The sequence below is a fragment of the Diabrotica virgifera genome, chromosome 3, assembly GCF_917563875.1.
Source record: "Diabrotica virgifera virgifera chromosome 3, PGI_DIABVI_V3a".
NCBI lineage: Eukaryota > Metazoa > Arthropoda > Insecta > Coleoptera > Chrysomelidae > Diabrotica > Diabrotica virgifera.
In genome coordinates, this window is record NC_065445.1 from 39,680,687 (window position 1) to 39,697,758 (window position 17,072).

The window sequence follows — 17,072 nt, forward strand, 5'->3', positions numbered from 1 at the left end:
TATGGGTCAATATTAATCCTCTTTACCAACATGTCTTGCCTAATCGTCTCCCCCCACGTCTTATTTGGTCTTCCTTTCTTACTCCTTCCAGGAATCTGCACTTCAGCAATTCTTCGTATTAGGTGATTAGCGTCTCGACGTTGAACATGACCAAACCATCTCAACCTATGCTCTCTCATTTTATCATAAATTGGTGCCACACCTATAGACTTCCCCTAATATATACTCATTTTTAATTTTATCCTTTTTTGTCACTCCACTCATCCATCTAAGCATTCTCATTTCCGCCACATGCATTCGTTGTTCCTCTTTCGTTTTCACTGCCCAACATTCAGTTCCGTACATCATAGCCGGTCCCCAGGCAACCAAGTGACGTCATATAACGTTGAGGAAACGTCAGTTTTTGGTTGAGTATAACACGTGTTTGAACATTACGTCATATAGACGTCTTTTGTAGGCGTTTTTAAATACGTAAGATTAATGACGTTAAAATTACGTTTAAAAAACGTTTTAATTTCAGACAGCCTAAGTCTGACGTCACAAAATTGGGAGGAGCTTGCTTGTTTGTATTGACTCTAAACAATTTCGTTTAGGTATAGATAACGTTAAATGTTCGTAAGAAATTTCTCATTTATTGTTTACGTGGTTTGTGTCTTGTGTGATAAAATAAGACTTTTAATTTAGATATTTAGTTGAAGAAACGTGTAAATTAAGAGATTTTTATGTGTTTTTTCTCAGTGAGTTAGTTTAATGCAGTAATTCTTCTTGACAACTATTTGAGGTTATGTTTATTTGTTTTTAATTAAGCGTTAAATGAAGATATTAAGACAGCGTTAAATTAAAATATTAGTATGCTGGATAATTTGTTAATAAATTATTTATTAGTTTCATATATATGTTGTTTCAGTTTTGACACAGTAAGTACGTATATAACTAGTGAAAATTCTATAATGTGAGGTTGGTACAATCAGGCAGAATCAATGATGCTTCAAGGTTAGCGCACAAGCGATCTTAAACAAGTGATAGTACTTATATCTTCGACACATGGGACGTAGGCCTATAGGTTTTATGTTATGTACCTATTTTTTATACTATTTTGAAACATCTGAAAGAGGTCACTTTTTGAAAGTATTAAAGACGTGGTTTTACCGACGTGAAAAAAACGTAGATACGATTACGTTTTAAAATCGTCACAATTATGACGTCAAATCGATGAGACAAATACACGTGATTTTCAACGTCAGTACTACGTCATAGAAACACGTCAATTGGTCATTTTTATGACGTGTTATCTACGTTATAAAAACGTCGTTTGGTTGCCTGGGTCTTATGGCTGTTTTATAGAATTTTCACTTTAACTTCATTGGAATTTTCCTGTCACACAGCACACCACTCGCTTCCTTCCACTTCATCCATCCAGCCCTAATTCTACTGCATGCATCTCCATCTATTTCTCCATTACTCTATAATACTGATCCCAGGTACTTAAAACTGTTGCTTTTTACAATCAGTTTACCATCAAAAGATCAAAAAGATCAAAACATCTATAACAACATTTAATTGAACATCTATTTGTTATTTATAGAAAAAGAAGGCAAATACAAAGTAAGTCATTGATATGTGATCGTTCATGCATGGGTATTCTTTCATTTTTCCGACTGTCTGTACAATAGCAATCACTCTACACGGAATCAATCTATCTATACACTCACACTCGGAGCTTATCACATTTCAATCCAATGCGATAAGAATCAAACAGCGACACACAGTCGCCCATCCATCGTCTCCAGATCGGAGATGGCTAGTGGCCATTACCTCTCATGGCGGATACGGTTCCGGCGAAACGCCTCTTCAATACCGAGCGCGCCCACCTCGGCAATGTTCCAATTCAGTCCATTGCATCTCTGCCGTTTTGAGTTTTTCTTGGTTCAGTACGCCAAGAAGAACTGATTCATGATTCTCCTTGCTCGTCTTAAATACACTCTCGGTAGCCATCTGTCGCTTTGGTTTCGCCTAATGCTGATACATAGGGGGGCTGCGCCACTATGGACACTCGTTCGATTATCTGCGGTTGACCTGCCGAACACCGGCTGCAGGCATCATATTACAATATATGGTCAATATTATTAAGGTCTGGACCTCTGTTGTTGTTATATATCGGTGTGTGCTGTTAATGCGCCCGTCTCAATAAAGATCCATCTTATTACCATACATAACATTGATATTCGGCACTTATCCGTAAACCATACATTTTTCCAATCGTTTATTATCTTCCAATTGACGTTTTCATGGACAAATGCAAGTGTACGTCTTTTGTGAGCAGCATTAAGTGATGACCCTGTTGCTGGATTGCAAGCTGTTCTATTAGTGTTTATTATTCATTACTGTTTATCATTCTGTTTATCATTATTCTGTTGATCATATACTGGTTATCATTATATTACTGTCCTGTTCTATTACTTTAATCTTCATCGAACAGAAGAAATGCTGATTGGTCCTTGATCTGAGATCTGGCTGAATTATGGCTTTTGAGCATTCTATCAGTTTGCGCTCTGTGTCCCGAATTACAGCAATAGTGAAAACGTGATCTTCTCTGACTCTGTTGTCCTATTATAACTTTTAATTCAACTAATTAAACTACTATAAAGCTTCAACATATCCACAATTAATCAAGAGTCCTGCGGGAAGCCAAAAAATGGCTGAATAGCTGTGAAAATCTGTCACACTCCTCGTCGGATTGATATATCTTTGGATGTGTGATTTATTTCAATTATTGTTGCCATTTGGTACCAATATAGTTCTGAGGTAATTCGCAAGTCTGGTTCATCAATTCCAGTAAATTATTATCAGCATTTCGATCACTTTTTAACCACGGTATTGGAAAAATATTTCGTATTCTGTGTTTCAACTGATGGTTAACAGTGTCAAATGCTTTTCTATAATCTATAAAACATGCATCTACATTCATATCTCTGCATCGTTTTGTTAGCACATTTAAGACAAAAAGAGCGTCTCGTGTTCCCAGTTTGTTTCGAAATCCAAATTACGTTTTATTACCAAAAGTAATTATGAAAAAACTGAAATAAAACAAAGGATTAAAATAATAGCTGCATATTACTCATATTGAAGGCCACACCTCTGTCAAACGTTTAAAAAGAAGCAGCTACCTGTCAGAAGTCAAAACTGTCAGTTAAAAAGTAGTTCAGCATAACCTTACAAGTTTGTTTTTCTTTTTAAATGAATAAAAACTGAATAAATCAGTTTTATTCTCTGATACAGTGTGATAATAAAATAAATAAAATGGGTAAAAGTTTACAAGCTCCCTTTTTGAATGTTAACCAACGTATAATAAAAAGAGTTAAAAAATATGACAAAAAAGACACCTGCAAAAGAAAATCTTCTATTGATATAGGAGAACCTTTACATAAAATTCAGAAATTGCATAAGGCAGATAAAAAACAGGGGTACTTCAATGCACATAAAGAAGTTTGCAACGAAACTGTGTATACAGACACGTTATTAGATACAAATCATGTAGTATTAAAAACAAAAGAGCAGATGTCCTATGATTTATTTTTGGGAGATGAACTTAAGCATAATTATTCAGCTTTTACTTTTAAAGATTTTTATTTCCACATACTTGACGAAATTGCATTGGAAGGGTTGGATGGAATTACAGTAGAAGGTAAAACAAAATATTTACATTTATGTTTTCTAGATCAAACCAGATTAACCCTCTGCGGTTGTTGTCATGAAATACATGACACCATTAGAACTCATATATTTGTAGCTTTTTTACAGGCCTTTTAGGCCCAGAGTCTTGTTGTTCTATTCCATAGCTTTCTGTTATTTGTCAACTTCTTCCAATCTGTTACTTATTCCCTGTTCTTTTATGTCTTCTACTACCGCTTCCCTCCATCGCTTTCGTGGTCTTCCTCTTTTTCTTTTATAGTGTGGTACTCTCCATATTATTTTCTTGATAACTCTGTCATCGTTCATTCTTTCTTTATGCCCAAGCCACTGCAACCTTGATTTTATTACGCTATCTATTTGTGGTTCTTTGTAAATATTATAAACTTCCTCATTTGTACTTCTTATATACCCTTCCTCTGTTCTCTTCCCTCCTAATCTTCTTCTGAGTAGTTTCCTTTCCCATCTTCTTACTGTTTCTTTTGTTTGGTTGAGTACAACTTGTAGAAATTTCTTTTATAAGTAATTTTTATATTTTTTTTTCTTTCGTCTTTAGCATTTTGGAAAAGATTGGGTATAGCTTTGGATGGTCCTTGTTGTATTGATAAGAATATCGAAAACTTTATATGGCAGCAAATTATTCAAAAAACAAACTCTCTGCAGTTTTTTGAGCTGCCAGAAGCAAGAAATGAATTGGAGATATACAATCCATTTGATTTTATGCATGCAGATATTGGTGTAGTAATGGAAGTGGTAAGTAGTATCATATGATAAATAAAAAGGTCTTAAGTCAAAAATATTGATTTTGACCAAGTTCTTTGGTATCTTCAAAATCAATAAAAAGCCATGAAAGCTATTGAATTTCAATGCTTAGTTGAATTTAACAATTATTAGATTCAAAACAGAGATGTTAAAAATCCGAAGATTTCTATTCCTTTTTATCAATTTTTTTAACATACTAAAAACTTACAACTAGTCAAAATCAATATTACAGATTTTGTATACTAAAACTTCTATCCTCTTTATTTTATCAATTGTTTTAATTTTTTACACTGATATTTTGTCTATTGATTTTGTTAACTTTTCAATGAACAGGATAAAAGTTGTTTTTTAAAATGTAGTCTTTATGTTGAAATGTTAATTAAAAATTTATTTTTTCAATTATATAAACACAAAAATCACGGATATAACTTGATTAACCTATGAATTTTAAATGCCAATAGTGTCAAAATTTCATAAATGTCAATAGTTTCAGAATTTCATAATTTAGTGGAGTAGGGCCCGTTCTCACTTAGATGGACCATCTGTTTAGACGGAAAACGGCAGCCAAACATGAATGTTCACACTTAAGATGGGCCGTCTGTTTAAATGGAACACTTCTGATTCTACACTTAAGAGCAAAACAATTGACTCACTTGCTGATTTGTACACGTTAGTTGTCTCTAATTTCCTAAACCTGTTGTCTGATTTGAGTGATTCTTTTAGTATTTTATAGCCTTATTATTTAAGAAAATCGATGTAATAATATTGTTGCTAGATAGGTAAATGTCATTTTATACCGGGTGTAACAATCATATTGTGCTTTTTTCTTGAAATTCGGAACACCCTGTGGAATATTCTAGCATAAATAAAATATTTAAATTAAAACTAAGTTGTAGCCTTAGGCTTTCTTAACATTTTGGATAATATTGGATAATAAAAATTACAGCAATGAGTGTGTGCAAGCAGTGATCTTACATAGTGATGGACTTAGCTACCATGCTATCGGCTCCTTATATTGGTAACAATTTTTTTGCTAATGCACGATAATGCAAGAACTCACGTTCATGGACTGTAACCGAATATTTACAACAGGTAACTCTTCGGGCTTCGCATTGGCCATCGCATAGTCCAGATCTTAACCGGATCGAACATTTTTGTGGGACATCACTGGAAGAAGACTACGACAGCGTTTGCCACCTCCTAGAACCTTACAAGAAGTAGAAACAGTAGATCTCGAGATTTGGAATGACATTGATCAAGACCAAATAGCGTACCTCATTTGTAATATAAAAGTACATATCTCTTTTATTATCGAATATAAGCGAATGAATCAAAAAACAAAATGTTAAGAAAGCCTAAGGCTACAATCGAGTTTTAATTTAAATATTTTATATTTGCTAGAATATTCTACAGGGTGTTCCGAACTTTAAGAACAAAAAACCCAGTATTATTGTTATTACAGCGATATTGCTAAAGAATGAGGCTAAAAAATCACTCAGATCGGGCAACAGGTTTAGTAAATTCGAGACATCTAACGTGTACAATTCAGTGAGTGAGTCTATTGTTTTGCTCTCAAGTGTATATTTATGTTGGTTACTTTACATAGCTCACAATTTCTAAAATAATAATAAAATAAGTGCCTATATTCATGTCAATGAGAATATGCTTCCTTCGTATACCTACTTAGTACCTAGTGTAAATTAAAATTTTAAAATACTCACGAAATTCTTTTCCTTCTTTTGCTTTAACTTGGTCAAAATCAGAATTTAATATTAAACATATTTCACGCCATGCTGCTAATCTTAAGTTTTTATCTTTATATTCTTGTAACGTTTTGTCCTACAAGACGGCTTTATTTTCGATAAGCAATATCAATGCCGAAGTATCGACATCCATTTTGCAGCAGCGTAGAAGCCAAAATGATATTTGCATGATAATTCGCGGGGAACGCGAATTAGGGCCGTTTGGTCGGCAGACTCATTCACATTATATCCGATCTGGGCGTTTAAACGGCTCTTCGCAGTGGCAAAACGTCCGTCTAAAAACTCAGATCTGTCCTTTTTCCCGGTTCCGTCCTTTCTCTCGGATCCGTCTTAATGTGAACAGTGTCTAATAAATTGTATCGCCACTGTCATATCTGTCTCTTTGGACGGGCCGAGAAAACAGATGGTGAGAACGGACTCTAAACTTGCCTGCAGTTGGACAAATTTCAACAGTGGCGACTCGTCAGAGGAGGCAAGGGAGGTTTAGCCTCCCCATAAATTTTTTACACACGCTACACTGTTTTGTTTATCTTGAATCGCGAAAAACAACAAGCACTCTCACTATTATACAACGTGTAAATTCCATATTATCACTAAATATTCATACGCACGCAGCATTAGCATTAGAACGCATGATTGCGTCTCAGTTTTTTTATTATTATTGTAGGCAGGACCATGGGTTATCCCGAGATGCATGAACGGAGCCGAGAAGCCGGCCAGCCTCCATTGTTAATGCCCCGCGTAGCGCAGCAGGCGTTTAAGGAGACCCGGTCTCCTAACAGTGGCATCTACGGTGCCATCAAACGCTGCCCGGAGATTTACCAACGGAGGCTAACTAGCTTCTCGTTGCCGTTGCGTGCATCTCGGGACAACGAATTTTAGGGTCCTGACTAAAAATAATGAAAAAACTAAAAGTGCGAATTTTGTTATGAAATTTGGTATTTGGGGTTAGAATAATATTTGGAATAACTTGTTCAAATAACTTTTTTCGATATTTGTAACGCAAAGCAAAATATCGGTAATGAATCATGTTTTTGGATTCGCAGTAGGCCGCGTTTAGAATTAAAAAAATTCAGTTGAGTATTTTAAAAAATGTGAACCTTCAACCTGTATGGACTACAAAACTTCAAATCTGTATTTATTTTGATATGCATATCTACTTACAAAGATGGAATTGTTAACAAATAAAAGACACAAACGTTGGTATTAAACTTTTACAATTAGATTAATTATTTTTAAAATGATATGATATTATGAAATTATGAATTATGATGATATTATGAATTGTATATAAAAAATGGGGCCTTACATTACATTTTTGGCGCATTTTTTTGCTAGTGCAAATTTGTCAAGATATTTTAGAGTTAGGTATAGCCTCCCCTATTGTAAAAATCACGAGCCGCCACTGAATTTCAACTAGTTTAAAAACTAGGTATAGTACTACACAAATGACACCAAAGAATATATTATTTTCAGGCCTACGAATTACCCGATATTTATCCAGTAGCACCAGTAAATTCACCATCAACATTAGGTTCTTGTTCTACATTTAATGAGAGAGAAAATATCAGTGAAGATATTAAGGATTTGACTTTAGACGAAGTCAAAGAAAAGTATGTACTTACTATACCTTTAGATTTAATTGTATATAAAGCATATTACTTCAATTATTCCAATATAGGAATATAATATTTTAGAGCATAATGTTTGGACCTTATATTTTCTACAGTTTCCTTTGGTAAAAATACCTAATTCTAAAGTATTACATCTATGAGTATTCTTCTTCTTTATCAAATCATTTTCCATCCACTCTTGAATGTGTATTTCTCACAATTGCTTCCATATTTCTCTATGTTGAGCAAATCTAATCCAATGTTTGCCTGTCCCTGTCCCTGCCTTTATGTCATCTATCCATCTTTTTTTGAGGTCTTACCTCAAATAAGTCGTATAATTTAACAGAATATAATTTTACTCTATCAGTACTTACCTAATTCATGAAACAAGCTATTCTTAAAAAAAGTCATTCCATTACTGCGTCTTAAAAACCATTGCCTAAGATTTATCTCCTTATTTTTGTGTAGACATGACTGTCTGTTTTTTCAGTGTGCCTCTAGTAAGTTGTCGTTCCATCGTTTTCGTAGTCTTAGTCTTACCACTGATCGTCTTAGTCTATTTGTTGTCATTCGGCTTAATGTGGTTGCTTCATTCTACTCTTTCCTTTTTTACCCAGGTATTAATGTTGTCCATTTTGAATCTCCGTCTAGGGCAGTTAATGAGGGTATTTGGCTCCGAATTCCATCCTACTACATCGATTTACTTGATATTTTTACAGTAAGTAGGGAATAGCTCAAGAAACAAAGTCTACCCTATGCCGATGTTCGCTTTTATCTTGGGGGTGGTTCCCACCCCTTCTGGGGGGTGAAAAATGTTTTGGTTAAAATAGCCACGGAAGAGGCTAAACAACCTAATTTTAAGCAAACACTGTTCTATAATTATTTTTTGAAAACTCAATACTTTTTGAATTATTCGTGATTGAAAATTGGCCATTTTTATTGAAAAATGACACCTTTTTTGACGGATTTTTGCGAATACCTTAAAAACTATGCATCTAACAAAAAAAGTATATAAAATACTTCTGCAGGTTTTAAAAAAACAAAGAGATTCGTTCCTTCATAAATCTTTTAGTTAAAATACAAAGAGGGATGGTAGGGGGATATGGTAGGTAAGAAGAGTTTGTTTTTTTGCTGCACGCTCAAATCGGTGTATTCAACTTGAAATAACAGAGAAATTGTCGATTTTGGGTGTATAATGATACTAATAACGTTTGTAGTGCTTGAAAAGACATTTAAAATGAGCAATACTAAATGTCGATTACATTCAAACTAAGCGAGATATTCTGCAAAAAAGTTGATGACTAATGTATTTTAAGAAGAAATGAGAAGTATACTTAACCCCTCTTCCATCAGAATTTAAATACATCGTTTTTCTTCTACAATACTTTTTATTATAGTGTTATTTCTATGTTCAAAAAGTTGGACTGGAATAAAATGAATGGTTTTTGAAAAAAATAAGATTAAATTATAGAGCGCATTTTTAAATTTTCTTAAAAATCTTCCTTTTCCTCCATGTAACTCGAAAAAGATAAGAGATGCGAAAAAAAGATACCACACAAAAATGTAGGGCTTTTTCAGATAAAAATTTCCTTTTTATTTTTCATTACTGTATCTCTTATCATTTTCAAGTTACATGGAGAAAAAGAAGATGTTTAAGAAAATTTAAAAATGCGCTCTATAATTTGATCTTTTTTTTTCAAAAACCATTCATTTAAACCCGTCCAACTTTTTAAACATAGAACTAACACTATAATAAAAGGTATTGTGGAAGGAAAACGATGCATTTACATTTTGGTGGATGGGGTTAAAATTACTTCTCATTTCTTCTTAAAATACATTAGTTATCAATTTTGTTTGCAGCATATCTCGCTTAGTTTTAATGTAATGGACTTTTAATATACCTCACTTGAAAGGTCTTTTCAAGCACTACAAAAGGTATTAGTAGCATTATACACCTAAAATCGACCGTTTCTCTGTTATTTCAAGTTGAATACACCAATTTGAGAATGTACCAAAAAACAAACTATTTTCATCTACCATATCTATTTTTGTATTATAACTAGAAGACTTATGAAGGCAAGTGTCTCTTTGTTTTTTTATAACCTACAAAAATGTTTAATATAGTTTTTTTAGTTAGATGCATAGTTTTTAAGGTATTCGCAAAAAACCGTTCGAAAAGGTATTATGTTTCAATGAAAATGGCCAATTTTCAACCACGAATATCTCAAAAAGTATTGAGTTTTCAAAAAAAAATTATAGAACAGTTTTTGCTTAGAATTAGGTTCTATAGCGAATTCCGTGGTAATTTTAACCAAAAAATGTTCCACCCCTAAGAAGGGGTAAGAACCACCCCCCAAGATAAAAGCCCACATCGGCATAGGGTAGACTTTGAATTAGGAGATAAGTAGAGGCTAGGTCCAAAATTTCATTAAAATCCATGCAGTAGGATAGAATTCGGAGGTAATATCCTATTCTTGCTCCCATTGACTGGCGTGGTCGTATATTTGCACTTTGTCACTTAGTGTTTTACCATCGATTTTTCGAAGGGTTTTTATCTCTGCTGTTGCTAGAATTCTTTTTGTCCTTTCTGTATCAGGTCGTGGTTCTGCCTCGTATGTCATTATTGGTCTGATGACTGTTTTGTAAGCTCTGCCTTTCATTTATTTTCCAATACTTTATTTCTCCATATTTTTTCATTCAGACAACCTGCGACTCTGTTTGCTTTATTCACTTTATTCACTTCCACTTCTGTTTTTAGCTTTCCCTAGCTAGATAGTGTGATGCATAGATATTTAAACTCCATGATTTGTTCTATTATCTGACCCTTCAGCTCTGATTTATATTTTAATAGATTTGCTGTTATAACCATGCATTTGGTTTTTCTTAGGGAAAGGGCCTAGCCGGGTAAGATGATGAAAAGTGCCCCCAACTCGATTCGAATTACCTATTGGTTACCGTTTAGCATATATAGTGAAACTATCTTTCTGAAATTTTTAGCCCCCTAGGTGGTCATGTGACCCACCTAGAGCAGGGGTGGGCAAATACTTTTAAGGTGATACAGTAGCGATCAACAGGTAGCCAAAACGTGTTCCAAGATTGCGGTTGTAATTTTGAATATTTTTTATAATTAAATACAATATTAAAAAAACGAGCATGTACCGCCATTAAGAAGAACAAAAAAATACACTTTCTTCAAATAAACTTTTTTATCCGATGCCTAGATTTTGTGCCATTTTGGAACTACTAATGAAATAAAAAATTTTAGTAGTTCCAAAATGACACAAAATCTAGGCATCGGATAAAAAAGTTTATTTGAAGAAAGTGTATTTTTTTGTTCTTCTTAATGGCGGTACAGGCTCGTTTTTTTAATTTTTTATTTAATTACAGAGTAATTTCCACATATTAATATATTTTTCAAATTGGGCTCTGTACCGCCATTCTTTATTATATTACCAATACGCGTGCCAAATATCTCGAAAAAATATTCAAAATTACAGCCGCAATCTTGGAACGCGTTTTCGCCACCTGTTGATCGCTACTGTTTCCTCTTACGCGCGGGCCAAAATGAAATTTTCAAAATGTTTCCCGGGCCGGAGTACTGTACCGCCTACCTACGCTGTGCACATGCGAATATTTTTGGTCGAATTTTGCCCTACCCAAGAAATTTTTTTTACAAAAATACTTCTTCTTCTTCTTTTTGTATAGACATGACTCTGTCTGATTTTTAAATGTGCCTCCAGTAAGTTGTCGTTCTATAGTTTTCTTGGTTTTCCCACTGACCGCCTTTCTATTGAGGAACCGTCTCTCGCCGTCCTTATAGTGCTCTATTTGTGGTCATTCGGCTTATGTGGTCATTCCATTCTACTCTTATGTTTCTTACCCGGTTATAACTGTTGTCCACCTTGCATCTCCGTCGTATATCTATAATTCTAGCTCCGTCCCATAGTGTCTTGCCATCGATTTTTCGAAGGGTTTTCATCTCCGCTGTTTCGAGCAATCTTTTTGCCCTCTCTGTGTCAGGTCGTGTTTTTGCCGTGTATGTCAATATTAGTCTGATGACTGTTCTGTAAATTCTGCCTTTCATTTCTTTTCCGATATTTTTATTGGTCCACATTGTGTCATTCAGGTAACCTGCGACTCTGTTTGCTTTATTCACTTGATCTTCCACTTCTGTTTCGAGTTTTCCGTAGCTAGATATTGTGACGCCTAAAACTCACTCACTTGTTTTATTACATAACCCTCCAGCTCCCATTTACATCTTATTGGATGTGCTGTTATAACCATGCATTTTGTTCTTTTTAGGGAATTAACATTTTTCTGGTGGTTATATTAAATTGGTGCAGCATAATCCGCTGTAAATTATCTTCACTCTGAGAGATTAGTATTGCATCTTCTGCATTGCAGATTATTTTAAGTTGTTTTTCTCCCATTTGGTATCCTTTTTTAGTTCTTACTTTTTTATTATTTTATCCATGATTAGGTTGAACAATAAGGGTAAACATAATAATAACTCAGGGAATCCCCCTGTCGTATGCCATTGCTAGCTTCAATTGGATCAGTTAGTTCATCTTCTACTTTTACTTTTATTGTGGTAGATGTTTTCGATCATTGACAAAAATATGTTAAAGCATTTGGACAAAGAAACTTTACTGTTTACAATAGATAATAGTAATAATACATTATCTTACTGGGGTGTGCATGCAAACAATTTGTGCCCAGTAAAATATGTCACGTAATTTTTAAAGAAATATGGTCCATTGTATCATTCATAACAAGGATCCAGATAAAAAATGAAGATATTGAACAAGTGGATAATACGATTCTGTATTACAGAAGATCTAAATCCGAAATCAAAAATTCGATGAAGAATAGGCTATCAAAAGCAGCCATTTTGAATATAGGGAAATTTCTGAGTAACCAAAGACTCAATCTGCAAATCTGATATCGGGTGATAAAATGTTATATCCACTCTATTCTTCTTTATGGTACCGAAGCTTGGACTGTTAATGTTGACACTGAAGCTTTTGAGATGTGGCTTTTTAAAAGAATTTTGAAAATACCCTGGACCGATCATATTACGAACGAAATGGTGCTGCACATAATGGGAAGAGATAGAGAACTTCTGACTATCATTAAAAGAAGAGATATCGTATTAGGGCACAGAAATGATAAGTATGAGTTGTTGCAGCTGATTGTGAAGGGTAAACTCGAAGAAAAAATGGAAAAAGAACCAAAACATCACTGTCTCGAAGAGTGGGAGAAGTGATTGTTCAATTCTATGTAGTAACGTAGGAATATAGTTTCAACTGTTCGAAATTATAATACTCTCTATTATTTAGGTACATATTTCATTATGTATATGAACATTACACACATTAATACTGTTAATTTTAACAACAAAGAGATTAAAAAAATGCTTGTGGGATTTTTCAACGGGCCGGATAAAATAAGCGAAAGGGCCGGATGCGGCCCGCGGGCCGGCTTTTGCCCACCCCTGACCTAGAGCCTAATTAGGGTTTTTATGTTTGTATTTTTTATCTCAGCCGCATCGAGAACTAGCGAAAAACTTTAAAGAAAAAAGTTGTAAGCTTTAAAAAGTTCTGTCCGAAAATTTTTTTTTTAATTTTTGGCGGGAAATTTAAATTTTAGAACGATTTTAAAATTTTAAATGAGCATAAAAAAATAACTAAGACATTCGTTTTCACGAAAAAAATATACAACGTGTATTTTTGCATAATGTTTCACCCTGAATTTTTTCAAATTTTTAAAATTGGTGAAACGCACCTTTAAAAATAAAAAACCGCATTTTTTCGGATTTTTTTTTTTCGTTTTTTGATACAATTTTATACATATTTTTCAAAAAAGGTAACACCGTCACTAGAATAGGTAAAATTCTAAAAAATAATTGGGGTTTGCTTAATAAAATTTTTTTGTAATGCCATCTATTTTCAAGATACAGGGCGTTGAAGAAAACAAAATTTTACACATTTTTTACAATTTTGCCGAAACTACTGGCAACATTGTAATACAATTTGGCGAGTTTTAAGAGGTAGTTGTTATGCATTTTTTGAGATACAATTAAGAATTGTATATTTATTATTGGCGCGCATAGGGGTAATGGTCTGAACTTTTTAAAGAAAAAAGATAGTACGTCACTGACCTATTTCAAATTAACAATCGTTTTTGAATTCCTCCTTCAATTTGTGTCAAAAAATCTATCTTCCTATTTTTTCATACGACGCGCCATTTTTATTCAAAAAATAAAACATCTTAACCCTTACAAAGTATTCGAACTTCTATGCAATAAAATACTACAATTAGTAGTTTCTACATGTTACATAAACTCGTACATCCATTATAAAAACTAATTCGAATACTTTGGAAGCGTTGAGATATTTTATTTTTTGCAGCCAAACGGCGCCTCGTCTGAAAAAATGAGAAGATAGGTTTTTTATCGCAAATTGAACGAGGAATTCAAAAATGATTGTTAATTTGAAATATGTCAGTGGCGTACTATCTTTTTTTCTTTGAAAAGTTCGGACCATTACCCCTAAGCGCGCCAATGATGAATATCAAATCCTTAATTGTATGTCAAAACATGCACAATAACTACCTCTTAAAACTCGCCAAGTTTTATTACAATGTTGCCAGTAGTTTCGGCAAAATCGTAAAAAATGTGTAAAATTTTGTTTTCTTCAACGCCCTGTATCTTGAAAATGGATGGCGTTACAAAAAATTTTTATTAAGCAAACCCCAATTATTTTTCAGTTTTTTACCTACACCAGTGACGGTGTTACCTTTTTTGAAAAATATGTATAAAATTGTATCAAAAAACGAAAAAAAAAACCGAAAAAATGCGGTTTTTTATTTTTAAAGGTGCGTTCCACCAATTTTAAAAATTTGAAAAAATTTAGGGTGAAACGGTATGCAAAAATACACGTTATATATTTTTTTCGTGAAAACGAATATATTAGTTATTTTTTTATACTCATTTAAAATTTTAAAATCGTTCTAAAATTTAAACTACCCGCCAAAAATTAAAAAAAAAATTTCGGACAGAACTTTTTGAAGCTTACAACTTTTTTATTTAAAGTTTTTCGCTAGTTCTCGATGCGGCTGAGATAAAAAATAAAAACCTAAAAACACTAATTAGGCTCTAGGTGGGTCACATGACCATCTAGGGGGCTAAAAATTTCAGAAAGTTAGTTTCACTATATATGCTAAACGGTGACCTATATGGAATTCGAATCGAGTTGGGGGCACTTTTCATCATCTTACCCGGCTAGGCCCTTAATATGTTAAATTTTCTGGCGGTTAAATTAAATTGGTGCAGCATACGTTGCAAATCATCTTCACTTTGAAAGAGTAGTATTATATCATCTGCATAGCAGAATATTTTAAGTTGTTTTTCTCCCATTTGGTATCCTTTTTTAGTTCTTAATTTTTTTTATTATTTCATCCATGATCAATAGAGGACTCAGGGAATCATTGCCATTCCCAGCTTCAATTGGATTAGTTAGTTCTTCTACTTTTACATTTATTGTGTTGTTCTGGTAGATATTTTTGATCTTTTTAATTATATCTAGAGCAGTATTTCCCAACGTGGGGCCTACGCCCCACAGGAGGGCAATTTGATTGTTAAGGGGGGCAATTTGATTGTTAAGGGGGGCAATTCGAAAATGGACTCGACACGAGCTTAACCCTTTCGCTATACTGGTCATTTAAATTCAATGCTGGGTTTCGGTACCTACCAAATTTAACGAAAAAAGCAGATTCTAAAATAATTGCGGTAAATATTGTTAGGTATTTCGCTATACCAAAATATCAACTGGATGTTTTTCGGCGTCAAGTGAACTTAAAATTTGGAAAAGAGATCAACATTATGTAAAGTCTCTGTTTACTGCCCATACTTCAACTAATAATAGTGTTCTTGAGGCTAGTTATCAAATTTCTTTATTAATCGCTTAAACAGAAAAAAAATATACTATACGCTCTGAGCTTCGCTGGTGTCGCTCCTGGCGGATTACTAATTCAACTTTCACCGGTAATTTTTAAATTTATTATTTAATTGTTATCGCTTAATATTGACAACGCTAAAAAGTAATTAAATTGTAATAGATTTTTTTTTTAATTTTGCTAATCATTTTGACGTTCTATTGATGAAATATTAATTTCTTACTTCGGATACTTTCACAATTATCGTGTAGATATAGATTAATTTATAATCACATATTACGGAACATTAAAAAAACGTAAATTTAGTATTTAAAACGTAAGTAAATTTAAGGTAAAAATATATACCACAGCTTTGACCAACTAATATTTTTTATAATTAATGTTTTTAATTTTAAATTAATCACTTTGACATTTATGTCAAATTTCCGGTAATCGTTTACAGACTTGCCACTACTAGCGCTCGCGAATTTATAAATATCCCCTCTACGTACGAGCTCACAGCGTATAGGGGAGAATTTAATAACACCATCAATATCAGCATTTCTTAACGGTTCTTGAAGAAGATGACAAATATGTAAAAGCTTTGCAACTCAGTAAAAATACTTTTAGCAGAAGAATAAACAAAATGAGTGAAGATATTGAAAAACAACTTGCTGAAAAGCTGTAAATAAAAAAATTGTCAGTGAAAATGGGTGAATCAACTTTGAGAGACAGCGATGCAGTATTGATAACTTACGTATCATATATACTGATAAAAAGTGGTTTGTTAAAAAATTGTTGTTCTGTAAATGATTAGAAAGCACCACTACCTCCAAAGATATATACTTAATAAGCTAGAAAACTGCTTGACGTCAAATCTTGTGCTTCAGATGATGCTTATAATATGGTGGGCAAGAAAAATAGCTGCTCAAAATTGATGAAAGATGCGAATCCAGAAATGATTATTGTGCATTGTGTTTTCCATAGGGAAAACTTGGTAGCTAAAACATCTCACCTGTTCTAAATGAAGTACTGGATTCAGTTATAAAGTGTGTTAATGTAATAATGTAATAAGTAAGATGGCTACATAAGATGTTTGAACAGATATGTGGAACTGTTTGATACCCTTTGAAAAAGTTTTAACAGTTTCATTGACTCCAAAAATGTGAAGTAACTGATACCGCTTTACTTGTTATTGTCAATCATCTGAATATTCTATCGCCTGATTTAAAAGAAATATAGATGATGTTAGAGGATTTGTCTGATATATCAAATGTGCAGTATCAAGAAGAACTCGCGGAATTGCAAA

General features: G+C 33.4%; 1 protein-coding gene across 1 annotated transcript in view; it reads left to right on the forward strand.

Moving 5' to 3' along the window:
• The first annotated feature begins 3,190 nt into the window (after window positions 1-3,190).
• The window catches only part of LOC114328978 (general transcription factor 3C polypeptide 1), a 148,252-nt gene continuing 134,370 nt past the window's right edge, over window positions 3,191-17,072 (forward strand). Inside the window, exons 1-3 of the mRNA XM_050647879.1 lie at window positions 3,191-3,685; window positions 4,247-4,443; window positions 7,692-7,828. Coding sequence (XP_050503836.1) covers window positions 3,301-3,685; window positions 4,247-4,443; window positions 7,692-7,828 — 719 coding nt within the window. The 5' untranslated portion in view covers window positions 3,191-3,300. The remainder of the gene's footprint in view (window positions 3,686-4,246; window positions 4,444-7,691; window positions 7,829-17,072) is intronic.